At 38.5% G+C, this 24,815-nt stretch overlaps 1 protein-coding gene across 15 annotated transcripts in view; it reads left to right on the forward strand.

Annotated features, from left to right (window-relative positions):
• Nucleotides 1-24,815, forward strand: part of SGMS1 (sphingomyelin synthase 1) — a 264,800-nt gene that overhangs the window by 204,601 nt on the left and 35,384 nt on the right. For 14 of the 15 annotated variants that reach the window (XM_010971268.3, XM_074374011.1, XM_074374007.1 and 11 more), the window contains one exon: nucleotides 21,929-22,780. The exons of the other annotated variant lie outside the window; for it this stretch is intronic. In XM_010971268.3, coding sequence (XP_010969570.2) covers nucleotides 22,140-22,780 — 641 coding nt within the window. In that variant the 5' untranslated portion in view covers nucleotides 21,929-22,139. The remainder of the gene's footprint in view (nucleotides 1-21,928; nucleotides 22,781-24,815) is intronic. 15 annotated transcript variants of the gene reach the window in all.

A 24,815-nucleotide genomic window follows, 5' to 3' on the forward strand; every position in this document is an offset into this window, starting at 1 on the left:
CATAAAGAGTTCAAATCAAAGTTAAGTAAATTTTTACCAACAAAAATGAAAACTATTCATTATAAAGCTGCTCTGATTTTTTTCAAATAATTTCTGTATGCTGCATCTCCAAATTGTAAATATCAGGCTTCTTTCTCTTCTTACTGCCCAGCTCTCTTAGACCTCTCTCTGTAAACGTCATTAGCACAGTTATACAAGTTCTTCCTGTTTGGTGCAATAGATACAAGGAAAAAACCATCTTTGTGTCTTATTAAAAGATGGATATTTTGAAAAAATGTGTAGATTGTTTTAAAACTTTAGGGTAAGGAGGAGAATGCAAGTTTGGAAAAAAAAAATCCTGTGTAAATTTTCAAACTTCTGACAAAATATAATTACAATGGAGATCTTTTTAAACTTTAAAAGAAAAAAAGATGTGGATCATTTGGCTCTGTTCAAGTCTAAATAACTTAATGATACATTCTGGACAATTCCTTGATGTAATAGAATTAGAATTGCAGCACAAAGGTCTAACGTGAGGTCACTTACTTTCTGAGCCTCCGTGTCCTCACCTATAAAATGGGTACAATAAACTTACCCAAAATTTTTGCTTAAAGAATTGGATAATTTTATAGTTTATAAAGTACTTTCAAATAAGAGATTTAAGCATTCATGTTTTTAAAGTTTTTTCCTTCCTTCTTAGTAAGAATCTATCGTGCTGTTGATTATAGCTCCTAAAGTTAATAACCTGCTTCCAAAGACTTTGACCTTTGTTATTTTGATTTAGTATGTGTTAAGTGTTTTACAGAAATGCAGAAAACAAGTTGCTCTTTGCCAAGGTATTGTATCAGCCAGCATACTGTGGTGCTATTTTTAATAGTCTGTAATTCCTGTGGCCTTTTGATAAAACCAGAAGCTCATAAAATGAAGCCCAGAGTGACAGGCCTAGGAAGTGTAGTTTTATAAGACCAGAGCTACTTCAAGGGGTGCTTTTCAGAGGAACTGTATCTCAGATCTAAATTTAGTCTGTCAGCTCGCCAGTTTCTCCTCTTAGTTTCTGATGATAATAGAGGACAGGGGTGTGTTTGGGGGGGTTTCCAAGGCGAGTGGGTGTAGAGAAGAAAAGTGTGTGTGTGTATATTCAGGGAAGACATCCACTTTTAAAACAGCTATTTATTTATTTATATTTATTTATTATACCCTTTTATTGATTAAAAAATGTATTCGTTATAATAAATTTTGAACTGTGAGAAGATAAGTAGAATTATTAAGTCACCAGAGGTAACTATCATCAGTTTGATATGTAGACCTAAAATCTTACTTTCTGTGTACATATAATCTATGTACAATACAGTTATCACAAAACCATGATCATGTCATACATGTACTGAACAGAAACTTGCTTAAAATTGGCACTATAGAATAGCAATGCATTTTTCCACATCCTTGAAAGTTTTCCAGGAAGGTAAACTGTAATTGTGTGGAATTGCTCACAAGGGTACTGATTTGTTGGGTTGGTTTCCTCTTGTCGTACGTGTGGACTCTTCCCCTGAGACTGACTGATGCCGCCGGAAGCCCCCATGTCCAAAGTCAGTCAACTATAATCCCAGTTCTTAATTCCCATGTTTACTACCATGTACAAGTTACCTAATATAAAAGGTATATACGTGTGATCTATGTATAATCTAACAATCTAGTTTTATCTAATAGTCGTAACCTCAGCAGTACCAGAGAATTAAAAAGAGGAAGAGGAAGAGGAAGACGAAGCTGGGAGCAGGGGTGCCCCAAGTACCACTTTCTCCCTCATCAAACCTGGCAGCAGCAGGATGCCAACGTTTAGCCAGGGGGTTAGGATTTCATTCCTTCCTGAGCCGCCCTGTGTTCCCTTGCATGCTGCAGTTAAACCTCTGAAAGGTAGATGGGAAAGAAGCCAAGGGGCACAGACAGACAGACTCACGTAGACCGTATAGAGCTGCCCCGCCCCGCCCAAGCCCACCCATGACTCTCCTCAGCTCAGCAGCTGAGCATGGTTGGCTTTTTACCATTTTTAAAGTGCACAGTTTAGTGGTACTAAGTATATTCACTTTGTTGAACACCCATTACCACTCTCCATCTCCAGAACTTTTTTATCATCCCAAACTGAAGCTCTATCATTGTCTTTTAAACATTAAGATTAAGAACAAAAGTGGGTCCCTAGGACCAAAGCAATTTGATCTAAAGTAAACTGAAAATAGTGATAGAGGAAACTCACAAAAGGATTTTCCCCCACTGTCCCTTCTTTTTCCCCTTCTATTACTTTCTTAAAGACAGAAAGTTCCATCGTTGTGGGCAGCCCCACACTTCTACATAAGCAGAGCACGCAGAGTTCATTTGCTCTTGTTTGCACCTCAGTACCTTTCCTCAGAATGGCTTTTTCAGAACTCTGTTCTCAAACTGTTTTACATACTGTGGGAATCAGACAACAGTTTTTAAATTGCCAGTTATATTAATGTTTGTTAGTTTTTAAAAAATCACCAATACATTAAATATCTGTTTTCATGGATATTGTTGCCTAAGACAAGACAGTTTAAAGAAAGAAGGCAGAAAGTGAGCCAGTTTGGAGACTATTACATACATAACAATACAGGTGGTATAGGGAGCTGGTAAATTGGGATACAAATAAGTGAGTTTGGGAAGCAGGTTCTTAATGGTCCTTGAACAGGCCACACATCACTCCATTGCAGCCTCTGGCAGCAGAAGGAAGCCAGGTAGGCAGTGACCTGGAGATGTCCCTACAGATTCTGCTCGTGGGCTGGCGAGGAACTCAAGGGCCTGGAGAAACTGAGAAGGTCCCTGCCTCTTACTAGTCTGGATGCCCAGGGACATGCCCCAGACCTGAGCAGCCCCATCACTATACTGTGTGCTTCTGCTGGTCATGTTTGTACTGCTTGTACCATCAGAAAGGAAAGAGGATTAAAAAAAAGTCTGCATTCTAGAACCCTCTCTCTTTATTTCTTCAAATCCTGGATGGAAAGAAAAAGAAAAAGGTTTAGTTTGGTGACTGGGTAGGTCTTGGTTGGGGGTCTTTCTGAGGAATGCCCAGGCTGGGTGAGTCTGCTGTGAATTTTGTCACTTAAGCAAGCATCAGGGTCAGGACAAGTGCTGGGCTTGGCTCTAGGACAGAAGAGCAGTGCCTGCAGGGGGCTTTGGAAGACAGTGGGCTGCTCTCCCAATCCTTCTTCCCTTCTGTTTTGCTTTACTTTTTTCTTACCAGTAGTACCACTGCCGGCAAAGTTGGGGCAGGTCCAAAGCAATATGGGTTTCCAAAGGGGAAGGAGAAGGGGAGTAGAAATCCCAAGAAGATACGGCTGCAAGAAAAAGTGAATTTCATGACTGCCTGTCTTGGGCAGCTGTTCACAGATGCCCATTTATATTTTAAAAGACACACATAACTCAGGACTTGAGGATTCTTTGCTAATCGTTTTTTTCCCTTCCCTCTTCTTCTTTCTCCCGTTTTCCTCTTGCACTCTCTCTAATCTTTTTTTTTTTTAAGTGCAGACCGGTAATGTGATTATTGCATATAAATCATTTATAAATAAGTGGCATTCCCTCACCCACTCCAGTTCACCATCCCTGTTACCCCTTATCCTCTGTATTGTGTACACTTCCAGGCTTTTTATGCTCAGACATGTATGCACACACAGACAGCAAAATACATACTTCTGATTATATAGGCACCATGACCAGCTAAGCCATGGAGTCTGCCTCGAAGTATATACATTTTAAAATGAAAGTAATATGTGTTTCTCTATCACAGACACATTGATATCCATCCATAAACCTCATTCTTTGAAACGGCCTCATGGTATTCTTTTGTGAGGAGTTACCACATTTATTTCTCCAAACTACAATGAAGGATGTTTAGGTGCTTTTGGAAGTTCTGCTATATGAACAGGGCTGCAGTGAACATTTTTGAATGTATGTCTTGACTTAACTTGTTAATATTTCTGTATGCAAGTTTCTTAGAAATGGAATTTCTGGGACATAAAGAATGTTACAGGTTTTGGTAAATAATGTCACATTGCCTTACATAGAGGTTATGGCAGTCTTAATTAATTTTTATCCGATTGTTTTTACCTTTCTTGAATCAGCATACATTATTTGTATTTACCTCCTATTTCACACTTTCGGCACTTTTTGTTCCCTGTATCCTACCCTAGCGTGTTCTCTCTGCTGCTCTGCCTGGATTATGAATTATCATTGACAGGGATACATTAGTGCTTGAGTAGTAGGTGCTCAATACAATAATAAGCTTTAGCAACAAAACCTCCCCTTAATTATTTGGGAATAATAAAGTAACTCCACGTTCCATGCATTATTCTGCATTCTTGTGGACACTGGTTTGATGTTCCTTAATGATGAATAATAGCCCTGAGGTGGGAACTGAGATATTTATTAAGTTTAAGTGCTTGGATATGCTGAACACTAGTAATGATTAATTCCACTCATTCATTCGTTCATTCAGCAATTTATTAAGAGCCTGTTCTGTGCCAGGTGTTATACTAGCCCATTGAAGGTTTTAGACCTGACTATTTTTACTCAAGTATGGTGTATTTCTGAATAAAAGTTTCCGATTAGTGCACAAATAGTTCTTTGAGTGTTATGGGTCTTTTTCCTAATGGGATTGGCGCTCATGGATTGGATAGGGGCAGAGAGAGAGTGCCAGCAAAGAGCCTTTGCCAGAGCATATAGTAGGATGGAATTGCTGAAGAAGGCATGCAAGAGAGGTGGGTTTGGAGAAGAGTAGGAACTTGGTTTTTGGATCTAGTCAGGCAGGAACCATGGCGTATGTGTCCCTGTCTCACAGAATACCTGGGGCAATGCGTTATGCCTGGTAGGTGCTTAATAAATGTTTGGTTTTATCTGGATTCAGTGATTTGGCTTTTCTATGTATGTACAATTTTTAGTCCTTAGCTCTTTAGTGCTGGCTCTGTTTATGCCAAAAAGAAAAGCTCATTAGGAATATAAATGGAAGATAAATTTGAGCTGTGTCTTCCCTGAAGCTGATGTTCCTGTCGCCTGGCCACAGCACTTTGGTAATCTGCTCTCTGAATGCTGGCCATCAAGGTCCTTTAGTGAACAGGATCTGTATGATACATACTTAGCTCTATACAAAAAAAAAAACACCTTACTTTAGGAGTGAGGATCCTTTATTTTTATTTATTTATTTATTTGTTTGTTTGTTTACTTATTTATTTATTTATTTATTTAATGGAGATACTGGGGATTGAACTCAGGACTTCATGCATGCTAAGCCTGCCACTCTACCAATGAGCTGTTACCCTCCCCTCACCCCACCGAGGATCTTTTGTTCTGTGCGTAGTTTGATTCCTCTAGCATAGGCGTGGAACATGATCACATATGGAATAGACACCCATAGGACTGCCACTGTTACTTTATGGTAAGAATGTAGTTTTCAGAAATAATTTAGAAAGTCATTTTTGGCATTTTTTGTGCTAAATTTTACCCCCTTGCCCACACATTGAGAGATTGAGAGATTGTTCTCCCCCGGGGTTAGTACATAATTGTTCTTCATCATTTTCCCGGTTTTGATCTTCATGACTGGTGTTTTGTTCTTTTACAAATGAAATCCATATTTTCCCTTGCTCCCTGTTTCTCTTTTATGCCAAAATAACTTACGACATTTGAAAGTTAAATTATTTGATCTCACAGTTTACATCTTTAGATCGTTTGACAAGATTTTGAAACACTTTTAATGAGCTATGCCACCTTTTCAGGTTATGATAACATCATGTTCTCGTATGTGAAACTGACATTTTGTCAAACGATTGTGGTGTTAATGCGTACAAAATTTTGAAAAAATGAGTGTTACATGATCTGGGCATAAAAAAAATACACAACTCAGGACAGTGATTCTTGCAGTTCTATTTTAGTGATCAGGGCCTATTAGGTAATAAATAATTAGGGACATTATTCATTCTTGCTGCTGTGTTGCTCAGGTGTGCCTGTGTTCCCTTATTATTCCAACCAGAGTCTCAGCTGCTATTGCAGATTACTGAACAACTCATGTCATCAAGGATCTGGGAGTTATCATACCTTCAGAAGCTGCTGAGAAGCATCTGTAAGGTCTCATTATTTAAGCTGTATTTCTTCCTGTGACATTCTTAAAAATCTGATTAAACAAACTACCGAGGAGGATTTTGGTAACTTTGCAAAGTAGGAGGGCTTCATTTTAGGTAGAAAATGACTTATACAATTTGGAAAAAAAAAAAAAACCCAAGTATTTTTACTTTAATTCATTATTGTGTAAATACAAAACTATAAATTTTGTTTGAATACTTTTGGTTTTTATATTATAATAGTGGCTCTGCATTTTCTCTAAATTTGTTTATAGCAAAGAAGAGAAATTGAGGAACCTCTCTGAGGCCTCTCTTTAGACATAACAACCAGAATGCCGACTCCTTTTATATGTTTAAGAAATTAAGTTCCTACTGAGGCCAACAGAGCTCAATGTTATTTTTCTTCTTCTACTGAAGTAAGTCTAAAAGGAAGAAATGGTCTGATTAAAGAAAGTATGTTTTCCCATCTGAAAATCCTGGCTGTATTTCTTTTTAGGAGATTACTTATTTTTTTAATTAAATTTTTTGATGAAATGGTTTATAGATTCATTCTTTTTTTTTTTTACAGGTGGAAGTTTTAAAGAGAATAAATGAGTTTTATTGAGAATAAGCTGGTCAGCCTCACACTGTGATGAATCTGGGTTTTAGACCTATTTTTAGACGTCTGTTCTTAGAATCAAATATAGTCAACTCCCTTCCTTCTCCAGTATTTATTTTTTCATTCATGAGGCAGATATTTATATTGAGTGCCTACTGTGTGCTAGCTCCTAGGGACACAATGATGAAAAAACACAAGAGACCTTCCGTCATGGGGCTTCCACTCCAGTAGGGCAGAGGGACACTCAACAAGTAAGATGGTATGGGGAAGAGGATGATCACAGAAGGCTTCTGTGAAGAGATGACATAACAGTGGAGGCCTGAAAATTGAGTGGAAATCAATAGTAAGGAAAGAACAGAGTGAAAGTGTCCCAGGTAGCAGTAACAGCATTTTCAAAAGCCCTGAGGTGGTTAGGAACTAAAAATAGACCTGCACGGTTGACGTGTAGTGGACAGTGGAGGTACTTGACCATACGAAGGCAGGATGAGTCTTGTAAGCTGTGTAATAGTGAAATGTGGATTTTATGCTGAGGGCAGTGGGGAGCATTGCAGGATTTCAGAGATGGGCATCACACAGTTGAAGAAGTTCTCTTTGCCACCCTGTGGAGAATGCACGTGGTGTTGGGGTGGGATGGTAAGCACAGGAACATCACTGAGGAGGCTGTGGCAGTAATTCAAATGAAATGTGTTGGCTAAAACATGGTGGTTGCATGAAGTAAAGAGAAGCAAATTCATGATGAAGTTCAGAGGTGCAGTTGGCAGAATGGGGACCCTTGGTGACCCTGTTTTTTCTTTTTTTTTATTATGATTCTTTTTTTATCTTGGCCAACTCAGTAGCTGAAGAATGGCACCTTGCTATTGTTTTCATTTTTTAAATATATAATCATCTTTATTATATAATTCATGAATACATTAGAAGCTGACATGTATCTCTTTAATAAGATAAACAGGTTCTCATGGGCATTAGCTTTCCAAAAATCCAGTTTCCTTAAGAATGGTTTAAAAAAAAAAAAAAAAGCCAAGTAATCTCTGAGCTTCCCAGATCACGAAACTATATTGTCTTAACAGACCTGCCCACACTCAAGTGTCTTACAAATTTCAATGGAATCTTTTTTTTTTTTTAATGGAAGTACTGGGGACTGAACCCAGGACCTTGTGCATGCTAAGCACACCTTTTACCACTGCCACTGAGCTATACACACCACCATCTTTTTTTTTTAACTTGTGAGATTTTTTTAAAACTTTTTCATGTGTGTATGTGATTGGCCTATTTGTAATCTTTGTTTGAAGTCTTTTTTCTTAACTGATTTTTAAGAGCTCTTTATATTTGTGATCTATGACATTAAAAAATATTTTGTCTGATATTTGTCTTTCATTTATGGAGTATTTTGACTGGTATTTTTATGGTTATTTGTTTAAAGCTACGTTTTATACACTGTCAAATTTGTGTTAATGTTAGAGATGTCATAAGTGCATATGAACTTGCATTGAGTTGAGAAGACACTTTATATGTGACTCATTTTGAACTTAGTTCACTATATCATAACATAGTGATAAAAGGTCAAGGCTTTTTAAGAGTAAAGAACTTATTTCACCTAATGCACAATAGCCTTAGCTCTGTTTGTTCAGATGTTTTAATTTTATCATGCCTGTAAAAAAGTTAACTCATTTTACAACTTATGTCATTTTGCATAATATTTTTACAAATCAACTGTCACCATTGATTTCGTTGCAAGGGTCTCATTTTGTTGTGTTAAGTTACAGTTGTAGAAGCCAGAAAATAAAGCTTAGTACATTTTTATATAAAGCAAGAATAAATATCTAAGTGATTGTCGTAGAGTTAGTGCTTCTGGTGAACTGTATGCCCTTTAATTGTGGGCTTTTGTACATCTTTGAGGTCCTACATCCTAGACATGGTCTTGTTTAGGTGAGATTGTAGGGTAACTCAGAGATGCAGTATGTCTGCCTGGAAAACTATGGAAATGACAGTGTTGCTAACTGTAGAGTCACCAGGTCCACATTAGAATCACATGGGTGTAGTGGAAGGAGCATCAGTGGATGGTTTAGGAAACAGGGGTTCTAGTCCTTGCAATTCCAACACCTAGTTGTATTGCTGGATCAGGATCTCTACTGGAAGATGTCTCCAAAATCCTTCACAGTTTGGGAAAGGTGCTGGGATGAGTATGTAATTTCATCAACTTTCTGCTGCCCCCTGGTGGTATTCTACCTTAGTCCAAAGCGAGAGCTGTAGTCCCTTTACAACCTGAGTTGTGCTTCATACTGACCATCTTGATGAATGAGGATCTTTCCCTTCTATGCAGCTGAGCTTTGGTCCTCCTAACCATAGTTCAGTTGATAAAGAAGCTCAGTGAAGATGGGCCCTGGAAGTTTGGGAAATTATCAGATAGTTAGAACCAAGAAGTCCTGGTCAGTGGTAAGGAGAGAAAGTTGATGAGTTGATGGATATCCACTTTTAGGAGTTGGTATAGTTGCTGTCAGAAAAAAAATGCTTAATGCATCTTTTTTGAATGTGGAGATAAAGGTAGAGAAGACCTACACTTGCTTTCCCTGAAACCCAGTAGACCAGGGAAGGAGACTGGCAGGGGGGCCACTTATGGGAGAAGCGTGGAACATGGTGGGAACATGGATGATGCCTTTACGTCAAAGACTGCCCAAAGGATGCACATTTAGATGCCATCAATTTAGAATTTACCCCTTTAGATGATCTCTAGTCTGAAAATAGTTTAAACTCATCTAGCTATCAAAGTATTAGAAATTTATTTGGGGACATAAACTTGAACTTGATTTCTCCTATCTGGGCCTGTAACATTGCTAATTTTGAAATATGATGTCAGTCCACAGGGCCATGTTCCTTAAACCAACTTTCTTTTTACCTCAGTGAGTTAAATATGTTTTTATAAGTGTAGATTTAGAAAAGGTTTGGTAGACTTTTTCTCACAAAAAAGAAAAGCTTTAGTTTCCCAGCTAGTGGGGATTTCTAAGCCTCAGTAAACTATAAAAACTTATTTCAAGTTTAGATAAGATTTTTATATTTTATATTAGGCGAGAAATTTTGTTCTTTTCTTTCAGCCTGTTATTTATCTGTTACCAACACTAGGCAGTCCCCAATTTAAATATGAAAGATATACTTTAAATTAATTGTGTTTTATTGTTATGCTTGGCAATTAAGGATCCAAAGTCTTCCAAAGACCGTAGGTTATTTAAAGTGGTCATGCTTCTGAGTAAAATCATCAGCACACATCTAACTAAAATTTTCTAGCAACATCTGGGTAGCAGAAGCATTCTGGGAAAGAAGTAATTTAGAAACTGAAATATTAAACCTTTTAAAGGACATTTTGATGATGTATGAGGCAAGGGAAAAATGTACTTGAAATTGTAACTATGTTAGAAAAGTTGGAGAAATGGTTACTGTATAGTAAAACATGTCTAAATTTTATGGTGCTATTATTCTCATCATTTCTTTAGTATTAAAGAGGGACCATTGCCTATTACAGTAGTGTGGCTAAAAATATAATAAAAATTCTACTTTTAGATACTGCACAAAGGGAAAATAATCTCTTTTTCTCTACCTATCTTAGGTTCTCTGGCAGAGGCCCCATAAATTAAACTGACAAAAGATAGATTAAAAAGAGAAAAGCAAGCACATCTGTTAATGCTTATGGCGTATACACATGGGAGCATTAGCGATGCGTAACTCAAAGGGGTGGTAAGAATTTGGGTTTATATAACATCTCAACAAAAGAGCAATAAATTTGTAGAGTAGGGGCAAGACAAAAGAAGAAGGACTTTGAGCTTCTTGGGGCAGCAAATGTGAGAAGGCAAATATATGGGAAAACTAATGGTAGATAAAGGCTCATTTTACCAAGGTTTGTTTTGTAGATTCTTTCAGTGCCATCTCTGGGCTGGAAAGAGTCTTTAGGCTCTTAAAGTTGTCTCCAGTGATTAATTTCTGACCTTTCTGATAGAGCTGGGCGAGGGAATACTTTTACAAATCTTCATCCTACTTTGGGGCAAATAGGGAGAGAGCAGAGAGCTTCTCCTGTATCTGCTTCTGTTGTTGTTTGCAAGTTTGTGTGGCCAATCATCAGAGTTTGTAGCAGAGGAAGGTTTATCACACGGCCAAGCAAGGAGAACAGGGGCTTGTGCTCAAAATACCTGAATTCGCCAGTGGTTTTTGGGGAAGAGTTTTTCTAGACAAAATTTGGGGATGGTGCTGTGGGATGTGTAATCTTCCTCTGATGGGTTAGTGGTGTGATACCAGGGTAGTGTTTCAGGAATCGCAACCATCGGCCTTTCTGGTTCCTACCAGTCTAAGGTCCACGTGCTTGTACTCTCAGCCTGAAGTTATCATCCTCCACCTGGGTAGGGGCCCTAGTTCCTGTAGAAGAACTCAGAGATATGTATCAAATCGTTATGCACATCCCTCGAGGAGGAACCGGGACCCTGTCCCATCCTGCACTATTGTTTCTTTCTGCACCCCTCTATGCCCCTAATTAGTAATTGTTTGGATATGCCCTTTGGAGCTCAGGGAGGGTCTTAGAGGCTGAAAGAGAACCTCGCAGGGTCTTCTCTGGGTTTCAGTTCTTCTCACTTTCCTTCAGCTCAAAATAGTACTTATGCCAAAGAAGCATGTTCTGTTACCCTTCAATGTCTTTGTGCTTTAAGCCTGCAGTGTTACTTCTGGTCAGGGACAGAAATCCCAGTAAGGAAGGTCAAGGATGGAGACTGGAAGCTGTGGATTGAGCTGGGATGGAGGAAAGCATAGCCAGGATGGTGAAAAGCAAGCTAGAGCGTTCTTCAAGGTCTCTTTTCCCTTTTCCCTTTAAAAGATTAATTAATACAGAATAATAATAACTAACGTATTTTATATTTTTAGTCATCGTTCTTGGATGCTTAATGAACTCTTTCAGTATAGCAATTTGTGCCCCCTTGAGTTCTCAGAATTTTTCTTGAATGATTTCCTTGATTATAGTTTCCCTCTCTTTTTTTCTCTGCTCTTTCTTGAGCTCCTACTATTCACATATTGAACTTCCTAGATGATTTTTAACGTTCCTACCTTTTCTCTCAATTTTCCATCTTTCTGTCTTGTTCTACTTTATGAGAGGTTTTTTCCAACTTTGTTTTCTATTGAATTTTTCATATTTACCATGAATTTCTAAGGGCTTTCTTTTAAAAATTCTCTAAATTTTTTGGTACCTTCTTATCCTTGAGAATGTTAATAATAGTTTTTCTTAACATTATAATTTCCCTACTTAGTATATTCTTCCAAGTTCTGTTATTTTTTGTTTTAATCTCTGGCTTTTGTATTAGAGTTTCTTCAAATGGCTGTTAATTTTTTCTGTCCATTATATTTTAAAGAAGGCATTAAAAATGCTATTGAAAAGTGCTTTACATGAGGAGAACTGCTTATATAGATTTTAATGCAAGATGATCATTGCTCTTTTCTCTTAAAATGTCTGGGGTTCCCCTCCAAAAAATTGATCTGTTCATCTACCTGGAAATCTTCCTCCTGGCTCCCAGTATTCTGGGTGTCTTAGGAGGTAAAGGACTAGGGCAGGTCTGACTTAACTCTGTTTGCAACTTTTAGTTAGTCCCTTGTAGTTAGTATGATGCCCCTGCTTTCAACTATGTTCACATGCCCTGTTCTGGCAGCTCTCCATTTCCCTTTTCCAGACAGTAAACTTGCAGTCTTCTCTGTGTGGGGAGAGGGAGTTGTTAGCTGTGCAAAGTAGGAATCTGAAGGTAATTTCTTAAATGGTCTTTTAATCAATCCTATTTTTAGCTCCACCTTCACCCCCATTTTGCAAGGTACCTGTGCCACCAATTCCTCATCCTTTTAAGGCTTCTGTTACATAAATCAGATTGCTTTTCATGTTTCCTCTTTACTGGCTTAGGGTTCCATTTTCTTGGGTTTGCTGTCAGTTACTACTGGCCCATTTGCTAGCCAACATCCTAAATTGTGTTGCTGTTGTCTCCTCTTTTGTTCTCTTTGCCTTTCTTTTTTACTTTTTAATCCCTGTACTGTCATTTCAGGAGTTTTAAGAGGCAGTGGAAACTAATGCATATATGTTCATTTGGACATCTTTTAAAAATAAGATTCATCTTTTGATCTACTAGATTCTCTTTTCTACCCCTTTTCTCCCTGCAAAAAAGAATTGTATGGGTGCTAGATTACTTGAGTTTTGGGGGTTTCAAAAAACCTGTCAGTTACCTTTAAATATGTATACATTATATTTTTGCTGATTGCTCTATTACCTCCCTTTAAGCTTTTGCTAACTCTCCTTTCATCCTGAGGTATCAGCCCACTGCAGGCCAAGGAGAAAACCTAGGATTTTCTTGTAATTTCTTTAAACACATCTGTCTTTTCTCTTTTTTTCCCCTACCATGCCTTATTCTTTTATTACAGTTTCAGTTCTTTTATTTATTAGTGTACTCACTTTACCACCTCTTTAAACTTATTTTCTCAAGTTCATGGTTTGATAAACTTCTTGTTTGTCATGCCTGCCAGACCTCCCTCAGGGTGGATTATTTCCTCATGTGATTTATACTTTTCAATTGTTTGTTTATCCTTGGCTGGGATTCCTTTTTTCATGGGAAACCTGTGAACTCTTGCTGGTTGAAGAGACTCTAAGGGGGGATACTTTGCATTTACCTCTCTTTTGTGTTTGCATTAATTTCTTGAAGTTTCTCGAAAACAGGATAGCAAAGTATGACCTCATCCTTTTCGTAATAAGCCAATGACTTTTCTCATAGCCCTGGTTAACTTTCATGATAGATTCAGGGGGACTCACAATCTTTTTCTTCCAGCTGCAGAGCTCTAAATTGGAAAGATTTTAGTTCTTATTTTAAAAAAGAAGAATGGGGGAAAGGAATGGAATGTAGCGAGATGTGATGGAAATCAGAGCCTGTGTTAGCCTTTCCCAGGCTTCCTGGGGCAGATGAGATCACGACTGTGCACATCAGCTGGACGTGAGAGCAGATGGAATTTGGAAACATTGATTAGGTCCTTCGTTCTTGAGTGCTGCTGGAGTGAGTCTCTGTTCCAGGATTACAGATTAACTAGATGAATATTTTTAAAATAGCCCTGCTGGTTTCATACTTAGAGAGGCAGTTCATCAGTTGAGTGGGAATAGGACTCTCCAGAATTTTGGCAGTTGGGTTCTAAGAATGAAACTCCAGGGTTAAACTATAGTGATTAGTTGTCTTCAGAGTTACACAAAGTTTTCCTTACTGTAATGATGAAAAGGCGGAGATTTCTAATGGTCTTTTACATTTGGCACAGGCTGGATAGATGGAGACTGAAGAAAATCCCAATGTCTTTCTGATGGCTTGTTGCTGTTTTCTCTTGGGAATTATGGGAAATATCTGAGACCAGAATTTCTTTATACACTTAGGTTCAGATTTCAGCTTCATCTTTGTTGGTGGTTTGGCTCATATCCCAGCTCATATCCTGGGACCATTATGTTTTGGGAATATGACGGTTTTGGAACCTACTTATACACAGAGGGCCAAAGTTCCAGTTATTTAGAGAAATCTTCAAGCCCATTTCATATTTTTAAAGAAAGTGAGTGTAGGAAGCATCTATTTTTTAATTTTACAATGCAGCCTACATGTTTAAAAACATAGAATATGCTTGAAAGAAAAACAACCTTTTTCTTTTCTAAACACAAGTAATATGTCTTTATCAGAGAAGTTAGAAAATATAGGAAAAAATAAAGCAGAAATTTGTTTCATAATTTTATCACCCAAAGGTTCAAAGTTGATATACTCCTTCTAAACTTTTTTCATATGGATATTTGTGATATACATGTTTTTGCAAAAATGGTATCAGTCTCTTTTGTACCCCATTTGACAACTATATATATATATTATAAATATATGTAAAATATATAAATGCATATAAATATATATTTCAGTGTAAATATAGTCTAATCTTTAGTAGAGGCTTAGTATTCTGTTATATCATTTTGTATTTAAGTCTCAACTTTAGGTTGTTTCTAATTTTTGCCGTAATAAATGATTCTTTGAATGTTTTGGTTACTTAATGTTTGTATCCATCACAGAGTGACTCAGGGGGAGGCTCAGGGGATGGGAAAGGGCATGGACTCATCTCGCAGGTCGTCGGCCTCTCTAAGACACAGGTGAAATGGTCGTGTATTTCATGTTGTCAGAGAACATCTGGAGCCAGGATTTATAGTACACAGTTGACGTGGCTGGTTTCTTGTCATTGTGTCACATTTAGTAGTTTTGTCAGCCAAAAATCACCTCTTTCCCTCTACACTGAGGGCTACTACATTGGAATGGGACATTTTGGGAGGGGGACACAAAAAGGGAGGCTATACATTGAGTTAGTTACAGGGCAGCTGCTGAGAAAGAATACACTTCAGGTATTTGTGACTTCTAAGTATCAAACATCGTGAAATAAATATGGCATGGAGAGGTTCAAAAGATGTCCACAGGAGGCGCTTCTAACAGCCTAAGGAACCACAAGGCAAATATGTTTACTTCAGCAAGCCCTTCTTTCTTATATCTCAGCAAAATAGACCAGTGTATACTTAGTTCAAGAAGCTCTTTCATAAGGGATCTTTAATTTGCTAACCAGAATTTAAGTATGGAACTGTGAACACTGCATGTAATAGCAATTGAAAATAAAGAGCGATTTAAAGGTTAAGGGACCAAAAGTAATCTAAAATTTCCTCAACAATAGATTGAAACTGTGTGGGTGTTACGCTAGCCATTCTTTCTTCCTCAGATAAATACAGTTTTATGAATTCTGCCTATTTAACTCTTTACTTGTTGACTAACAGCAACAAAAATTTACAGCTAATTAGACTGGTTTGGAGAAAAGCATTCAGGAGGTATCCAAATTGAGTTAGAGAAGAATTAAACCCCTACCTCAGGGGCATTTCAGTGGGCTGCATTGCCCTAAAAGTTTCACTAGGTTATTCCTGACTTTTATGGGAAGTACTAGTACATGTAAAGACCTTTATCTGGACTTGAAGCCTTTACGAAAAGGCAGTTCGTCTGTTTCATAATAAAATAGTATCAGTTCTTGATTTGTATTTCTCTTTAATAAGGTGCCCACAGGTACGTTTGTGTTATAAAGTCTGGGCTAAATATTACACGCTCACCAAGTTTTGATCTTGCGTTAAGTTGATTATATAAGCTACTAGAGTAAAATCATGTGTATACCCCAGGTTACTTTTGTTTTTGAGATTCAATACGTGAAACAGAAAGTTTACTATATGCTGATAAGACTAATTATACATGCAATATTGCCTACTTTCATTTGCCATTCTTGGCATTTAGAAACATCTGGAATTTCCTTGTAGTTTCTTCACTGACATGCCATCTATGTTTGTTCAATCTGGGGTCCATTGTGCATTAAAAAAAATCATAAAAATTGAATTCTTAATTTTGTGGCACTCATTTTAAAAGTTCATTGAATCTTCAAAGAAGAATAAGTTACATTTGGTATAATAATTTCTTACATCTTAGTATATTACTTTATGTTATTCAAAGCTCTATCAGGTATATGTAAATTTCCTTCACTAATGGAACAAGCAAATGGAATAAATTATTCCACTATAGGAAACCGAGGCCCTGGGGTCGGAGTACAAGTTAATGACAGAGCAAGTGTTCGAACTCCGGTTTTCTGAGCGCTTGCTCCATGGATAGTTGAATTGTGCACCTTGAGGTATTCTGATTCTTGAAAGCTTGTATTCAGTGTGTGGTTCATAAGGTTAGCTTTTTGTTAACACAGAGTGTCTAGACAGTGCCAGATAAGATTAATATTATAGATTCTTTCTGAGTAAGAATAAGCAAACAAATATTCATGAATGATTTGTTTAGTGATTTTGCTGGTTAATGTTTTCTTCATTACCAGGATAAATTGCTTTAGCTTGCTTTTCTGTTTTTAGAGATCTGGCTTTGGTAATTATTTATAAATAGTTCAGATTGTGTTGTGGCATATTACCTGATGGCTTTTCTAATATTAAAGCCTAAAATATCTGTTTTAAGAATTGGAGCCAAATTTATTCACAGGGTTTTTTTAAATTATTGTTATTGAAGTATAGTCGATTTACAATGTTGTGTTAATTTCTAGTGATTCAATTGTACATGTATAAATATATATTCACAGTTTTATTTTTTATTTAGTTGAGACTCAATGAAAAACCTCGAGTTTAGAACCTACACTGAATATGTGCTGTTGTTCCTGCCCTTTATCTCATAGGACTCTTCTTATAGAACGCCATAATTTTTTTTAAGACTTTTCAGACTAGCCTTCATACATGCTCAAATCTGTGAGACCAGTGACTGTTTGCAGTGGGAGAGCCCTGAAAAGTATCCTGGGTCTCTGACCAGTTCCAGGACCAACTACTTGCCATGTATGAGATTTTAGACAAATCATAGTCTCCTTGGACTTTAGTTTACTTATGTCTAAAAGTTATAGATGAATGAGAGTTCCAGCACTGCTTCCATCTCTCAAATGTGTCATATTTTGGAATAAAGAGTCTGTGTGCCAATTTTATTCTTCTATTACAACTTCCCAGTTCTGATAACTAAGTCTAAAGATTTGAGCTGTATGTTATTTCTTCACATTCTCCCTGTAGTGGATATAGGTTGGCTTTTCTGGTTAACGGTGGTAGTAGTTGTTTTCTGAGCCCAGCCCAATGTACAGTCTTCTGGGTCGAGATGTGAAAACACTTTGCCTTTCCCTTCTCAGAAGCACCACTCAGATGTACTCAGAATTGAGTGTGCAGGTCTAGGGGAAAGTCACCGTCTCACCTCTCCTACAGCTGGGCTCTGGGGCCTCTGAGTAAGCCCTCCTCTTTTAGCTGTGGCCTTTGAAGGACTGAGTAGTTACTTCCATAGAAATGAGTTTTTTCTGTATTACATGATTTCAGCATCAACTCCAGAAAAACAGTGTGTATGCCTTTATTTCCAAGCTTCAAATCTTGCTTGAAAAATAAACGTTGATTTTCTCATGAACTTTGAAAAGATGTTTTTACTCTTGTGTGTCGGAATGATTGGGCTTTTAAAAATACCATTTGGAAGTGGCAGCTTCACTAAATATTTATGAAATGTCACTGTGGGCCCCGTTGGGCATTAGAAAGGAAACAGGACATTATCAAAATAACAAGACGTATTTCTTGGAGTAATTAATGGCTTTCATCCCTTTTCCATGACTGGATCATCACAGCAATAGCAGCCGGTGTGAAGGTAGGCATGGTAGTTGTTAATTTCATTTTCCAGAGGAAACTGAGCTTAAAGAGGTTAAAGGACGTTGTCAAGAAGGGGGAGGTAGCGGAGCTGGGTCTCAGCTGCAGGCTCCATACCTCACACAGCTGGTGCTCTTTCAGCCACATCATGCACACGAGACAGTTAAATTATATTTTGCAGCACGGGTGTTAGTGACATTGGGATTCACAGAGTGAGGAAATGGCTGTGAACGAGTAGCCAGGACAGGCTTTGCAGAGAAGGACCTTAAAGACTTAAGAGAGGAATCAGGACTTGATGAAGAGAATAAGATGGAGAATTCCAAGTTGGGGGAAGCACAAGGACCGTTTAAAAAGTGGACAATTTTGTTGTCCTAGTTAATTAGTGGAAGCTATTGGTTGATCTTGCTATCTCTTAAGCGTTCCCCTGGTATCAGAAACTGCCTGATGGACTTACTTTTGCAAGATTAGTATTTCTTCATTTGGGCAGAATGTGTGTGTGAGTGTGTCTTATGGCCCTATATTGTCTCCTACCATTTGATTTTTTTTCTATTTTAAAGATTACCGTGTTTTAAGAGATTATCTGCCTTTCCGCATCAGAGGGAAGTGAAATAATACCTTGGCCTTGGTCTGGTCTTTGTGGTTCTGAGGGGTTTTCCCCTCCTGGCAGGCTTTCTGCATTGAGCACAAGGGGAAGGGAAGAACCCATATGAAAAGCCCACGTTCATTTCCTTGGGCCCAAACATTCAACTCTTCAGAGTTCTCATAGCCACTTCAAGATGCTGAGGGGTCCCTTGGCTGTTACCCTTATTCTGCTGAGGAGTATTTGGGGAGAGGCCTGGGGTCTGATGCCAAGAGATCAGGACCTCCTGCCAGGACTCCCATTTGGTGTGTGTCCTCTTGTCACTCTGGGTAGTATTAGTGACAAAGCTTCTCTGCAGTGGCTTTTAAGCGGCCAGAGATTCACTTTGGTTTCATATTTCTCTCTGAAGGATGCCAGTCTTACTCTCCTTGACCATTAAAATTGTTTTAAAGCAGTTTTCAATATCAGTGACATTTTCAGTAGGTTTTCTTTCCATCAAACCATCCACATACATGGTGCTAGTTGTAGGAGACTTTTCCTTAGATATTAGGCAGATATTGACTGAGCACCTTCTGAGCCCTGGGAAAGTGAGAAATGTGGGTGCTTAAGACTGTCGTGCTTCCACAGTCACTCATAGTCTCCTGTGCAGTCTAGCCAGACACTGAACCGCAGCAGAACATCTAGGGGAAGTTTCACAGCACTGCGGATGCTCAGAAGAGAGAGTGTGCAACTCTTTTGCAAGGCCTGGAGTAGCTGTTAAGCTTTACTGCCATTTGGTTGGTTGTTATATGGTCTGGGAAATTGGGACTGGGCATACTGTCCGTCTTCATTCCAGAATCAGATTTGGGGATTCAGTAGAGTCGAGTTTGGACTTTGAAATCAGAAGACCTGAATTCGGGTCTTGTTTGTACAAGTGCTTCCCAGTGTATCCATAGGGAGTTAATGGTTACTGAGGAGGATAAGGAGTCCTGGGGAGCAAGACAGCCTTGATGGAGTCAGTTTAAGCAATCCTGGTAAAGTTTCTTTACTGGAGGATTTCCTGGCACTTCTAACATGTTCATGTGTTCTGCTGGGCCTCAGAAAAATTACACTCTGCAGTTCCTAGACTTACTTCAATTTCTTTTAAAGCATGGAGTGAGCATTTTATAAGGTTATTATTCCACAAAGCACATTTAAGAAACACTGTCATCACTGATTTCTAGCCTTAAACCTACAAATCTATGTAAATTTTCTTGCAGTTACACAACATTTTTCTTTTGAGAAGAAAAGTTAGCTCACTATTGGACAGGGTGTTTCCATCATGAGCTATAGTGGACAATAGCAGTTGGATAGGATAGAAACTTTGAGAAAGAAAAAAAAAAGACCCTCCTCCTTTGTACTGAGGCATGGTTGACATATGACGTATTAGTTTTATATTCTATAACAGATTGCGATACCTGTACATACTACAAAGCGGTCACCAAATAAAGCCCAGTTACCACCCATCTCCGTGTGTTTGACTCCTTCACCTGTTTTGCTCACCTCCAGCCCTCTTCCCTTCTGGAAACCACCAGTCTCTTCTCTGTATCTATGACTTTTGTTTTGTTTATTTGTTTTGTTTTTTAGATTCCACATGTAAGTGAAATCATATGGTATTTGTCTTTCTCTGTCTGACTTACTTCACTTAGCATAATGCTTCTAGGTCCATCCTTGTTGTCGCAAATGGCAAGTGTACACTGTTGGTAGGAATGTAAACTGGTGTAGCCACTATTGGAAAGAGTATAGAGGTTCTCAAAAACTTGAAACGAGAACTACTGTGTGATCCACCCTTTCCACTTCTGAGTATTTATCTGAAGAATATGAAAATGCTGATTCAAAAAGATATATTCACCCCCTGTGTTCACTGCAGCATTATTTGCAATACCCTTAATATGGAAATGATCTAAGTGTCCAACCATGGATGAATGGATAAAGAAGATGTGGTATGTGTAGACAATGGAATACAACTCAGCTATTTAAAAAACAGGAACAGAAATGAAAAACAGACCCCTTTTAGTGCTAGGTTGTGTATCATCAACTTTCACACATGGTTCTAAAGTACTGGCAACAACCATGTGAAGGAGAGATTTGATTATTTTACAGATTAATAAACTGAAGTTCAAGTAGCAGCTTATACATGGAGATGCTGAGAGTCAAACTGTGGTCTGTCTTTTGCCAGAGGCTTTCTTTCATTAACCATGATGCTTTGTCATAGAGCTAGGTCATCTTTTTTTTTTTTTAACTTTTCTTATGTTTTTAAATTTTAAATGATTATTACAAAAGTAATACATGCTTATTAAAGAAAAATAGGTGGGAGAGAAGTAGAAAAATGCTCCCAGGCCCATCATCAAGTGTAACTTCAGTTAATATGTGATATATTTCTTTCCTGTTATTTTATGCAATGTTAGGTTCATTAAACATAGTTGTGGTTAAATATATGTATACATAATATACACATTGTTTATACATATATTTTTATTTACATATATATATTATACATTTATAAAATCTTGAATCCTGCTTTTGAATCTCCCCTGCTGATGTGCATTTTGGTTATTGCCGCATCATTGGTTAAGTATTTTAATAAGTAAATACACTAAGCCAGGACTCTGAAGCTTACCCTGTAGCTTTTCCACGCAAGCTACCACTTGACCACGGGCAGGTCCCTTGACCTTTCTGGAAATCAGTTTCTTCGTTTATAAGTGAGGGAGTTGGATCAGATCATTGATTCTGAAACTGTGGTATTTCACAAAACCTTCTGGAGGCTGGGAGTAAAAATGTCTTCAGAGCCGGGAGGACCCCGGCCCTTCACTGCCTCTGTTTCAACCCGAGCATCTACGTGTGTAATTCTTTTATAGACTTGGGATCCAAGCACATTTGGAAAAGGGGACCCATTGATTTTTTGTGAAAGGGTAGAAAATTGTTAGTCCAGATGATCCTGAAGCTCAACATTTCTATGATTCTTTTGAATGATATCTATTAAGTTGTGTGTGTTATATACATTTTAAAACATTTCCTCACCAGATAGAATGGTAGATTAAGCAAATTTGCCATATTCTTTCAGATGACCTTAGGAAGCATGTGAGCACAAAAAGAATTACTGTTCAGTACTGAACAGTATCCAGAGCACTGTTGAATTATTTCTTAGCAGATACGCCACGGTAGAGGCTGTAAAACAGGTGCCCTTTGACTTGATCCATCTCAGGCCCAATTTAATGCTCTTCCAGGGAACAGCAACCAGGGACTCAGTGGTCCCTTAAAGTAGCACACGTTGGAAAGCTATGGATTTTACCAGTAATGGGTTTTCCATTTTCCTTATACATGATGAGGTTTTGCATTTTGAGGGCATTGATGTGGAAGTCCCAGTATCTTGACCTTCTTTCTTGCCTCCACAGAAGGAAGAACCTTGTCCAAAAAATGAGGTGAATTAGTGCTCGGACACTCCAGAACCTTGGACAGCTACATGAGGTGTTTAAAAACTGCCCAGACCATCTTGCCACCCAAGTCTGTCATGAGGCCTGACAGGATGAATGCGCCACAGAGGGACGGTTTCCTGCCCTGTAGGAACGGTGACTGCTGACCTGCCAGGAGCAAGCTGGGGGCTGCATGTTGTCTGCCAGTACAATGAAGGAAGTGGTTTATTGGTCACCCAAGAAGGTGGCAGACTGGCTGCTGGAGAATGCTATGCCAGAATACTGTGAGCCTCTGGAACATTTCACAGGCCGGGACTTGATCAACCTAACCCAAGAGGATTTCACAAAACCCCCCCTGTGCCGAGTCTCTTCTGACAGCGGGCAGAGGCTCTTGGACATGATAGAGACCCTGAAAATGGAGCATCACATGGAAGCACACAAGAATGGCCATGCCAATGGGCACCTCAGCATCGGCACAGACGTCCCCACCACCGACAGCAGCTTCAGCATCAAGGTCAAACCAAACGGGATGCCAAATGGGTATAGAAAGGAGATGATAAAGATCCCCATGCCAGAACCAGAGCGCTCTCAGTACCCCATGGAGTGGGGCAAGACTTTCCTGGCCTTTCTTTATGCACTTTCCTGCTTTGTTCTCACCACAGTGATGATCTCGGTCGTCCATGAACGAGTACCTCCTAAGGAGGTGCAGCCTCCACTACCGGACACGTTTTTTGACCATTTTAACCGGGTGCAGTGGGCCTTTTCTATTTGTGAAATTAATGGCATGATCCTTGTAGGACTCTGGTTAATTCAGTGGCTGCTCTTAAAATACAAGTAAGTACAACAAAAACTCTCAGATTCAAAGACTGGGGACAGTTTGCACTATAGACATTTAATATTCATTATTTGGAAAAGAAATTTTTCAAGCAGTAGGAATCCTATCTCCTCTTTTTCTAAAACACACACACACACACACACACACACACACACACACACACCCCACCCCCTCAGTGACTCAACTAAAGCTCTGACAGCTTTAAGGAAATGTTGTGCCTGTTGCCTGTTTCGTACAAGATTCTTACCGAATGATAAATAGGATTGTTAGAGATAAGGGTCTTCTGTTTTCACTTCACAGGAAGGAAAACCCTCAGATATCTTCAGAGAGTCCAGGCTATTGAAATACAGAAAAACTACCCAATCTCGGTGTTATTAACCCATCAAATAAATTGATGACAGTTGGCGTGTGCACCATGAATGGCTGTATAGCTCTTCCCACACAGAGTCAGACATCTGGAACCTTAACAATATGTACTTAAAGATGTTTTACACCTAGAATTCTGAACAGCTAGTCCAGAGTGGCTTGGGCTTTTAGGAGGCTGATACCCGCAGGGAAAGACTTTAAGTAGGTGGAATGTGGATGCATTTGCATGGCTTTCCCCTTTTAGAATGTGTGGCACTTAAAGCAATATTCCATTCAAGTTTCTCAGGATTTTAAATAGGCACCTCCTTTTAGTTTCAGGTCGATCCAAAATGGCTTTCATGTCCCAGGCTCTAAAATCAGTGCAGACAAGCTTGCTGCCGTTTGCTTGGATTGTCTGTAGCAAACTAACCACCTACACTGCCCTCATCACTGGTGTCTGATTTTCTCATTAGTGAAAGCTCTTTATGGCTTCCATGCATGGGAGCTGGAAATGGTTTGCCAAGGGACAGAGTTACTATCTAGTAGACTTGAGTTTGTGACGCATGGTATGGTTGAATATTAAGGAAATCGTCTTAAGAAAACAAAATACAGACTGAGTTGATACTGAACTTTATCTAACAGAAATGAGTTTTTTCCTGCTATGTTTCATAAGGTCTGTGTTTTTTTTTTTTTAACCTTATAAATTATATACCTACAGGCGGAAATAAAAGCAATTCTTGACTCTTTGCCAGTTGTGTAAGTGGCCAGTTTTCATTTGGGGACTGGTTTGGCAGTCTTGGAGTTTCAGCTAAATTTGAAATAGAAACAATGATCCAAGCTGCATTTGATTTGGTGGAAGACTTTTTTTTTTGTTTGCTTCCGTTTAAGAGGCTAAATAGATAAGAGTAGGCCTTAGAAATATGAGATGCTCAGAATTTATTAATTACATTCTTCTGGCTGTCCAACTTCAGTTCTGCTTTTAACTTTTAAGCTTTTTTCCCTAGAAACGCATTCGAAAAAAATGCCCATACATTTTTCCTTTACAAAGGCAAGGTCGACTCAAATTTCCAGGGGATTTCCTGATTTTTGTTGTTTTGTTTATATGAGTTTGTTTTCTGGTTTTTGTCAAAATTCTGCCATGCAAGCTAATAATTTACTGCCCCAGAATATATTATGTACTTGTACATAACATGTACCAGTCCAAACCTGTCAACAGAACTATAATTTTTGAATAATTTTATTCATGTTCTAAGAAGTGTCCTACCAGAGGGATAATTTCTTTAAAGTCTATTATTATGTATATTTCTCTCAGAAGGGAATTCTCCTCAAATCTCTCTGCCCTTAAGCTTTTTAATTTCATGTTTGACTGGTATTTATGGTTAATACTGTGGTCATTTGTGTATTTAAATTGTTCTACGACCATGAATCAGTAGATTCACGCCTTGGGCAAAATGAACCCAGGGCTGGTACGCAGGCAGCCTGTGCTCCGGTCCCAGCCCCACGCCAACATGCTGGGTGATGTGGATGACTCCCCAGATCTCAGGAACCTTGTGTTTCCTCACAGAGAAAATAGAGGCCTCTCGGTCTAGGTCATTTCTATTGTTCTGTACAACTATGTTTCATTTGATTCTCACGTTATTGAATGGGCCAATCATATTATTAGCTGCAGCACATTTTTCATGCAAAGTA

The sequence above is a fragment of the Camelus bactrianus genome, chromosome 11 (genome assembly GCF_048773025.1).
Source record: "Camelus bactrianus isolate YW-2024 breed Bactrian camel chromosome 11, ASM4877302v1, whole genome shotgun sequence".
In the NCBI taxonomy this organism is placed as follows: domain Eukaryota; kingdom Metazoa; phylum Chordata; class Mammalia; order Artiodactyla; family Camelidae; genus Camelus; species Camelus bactrianus.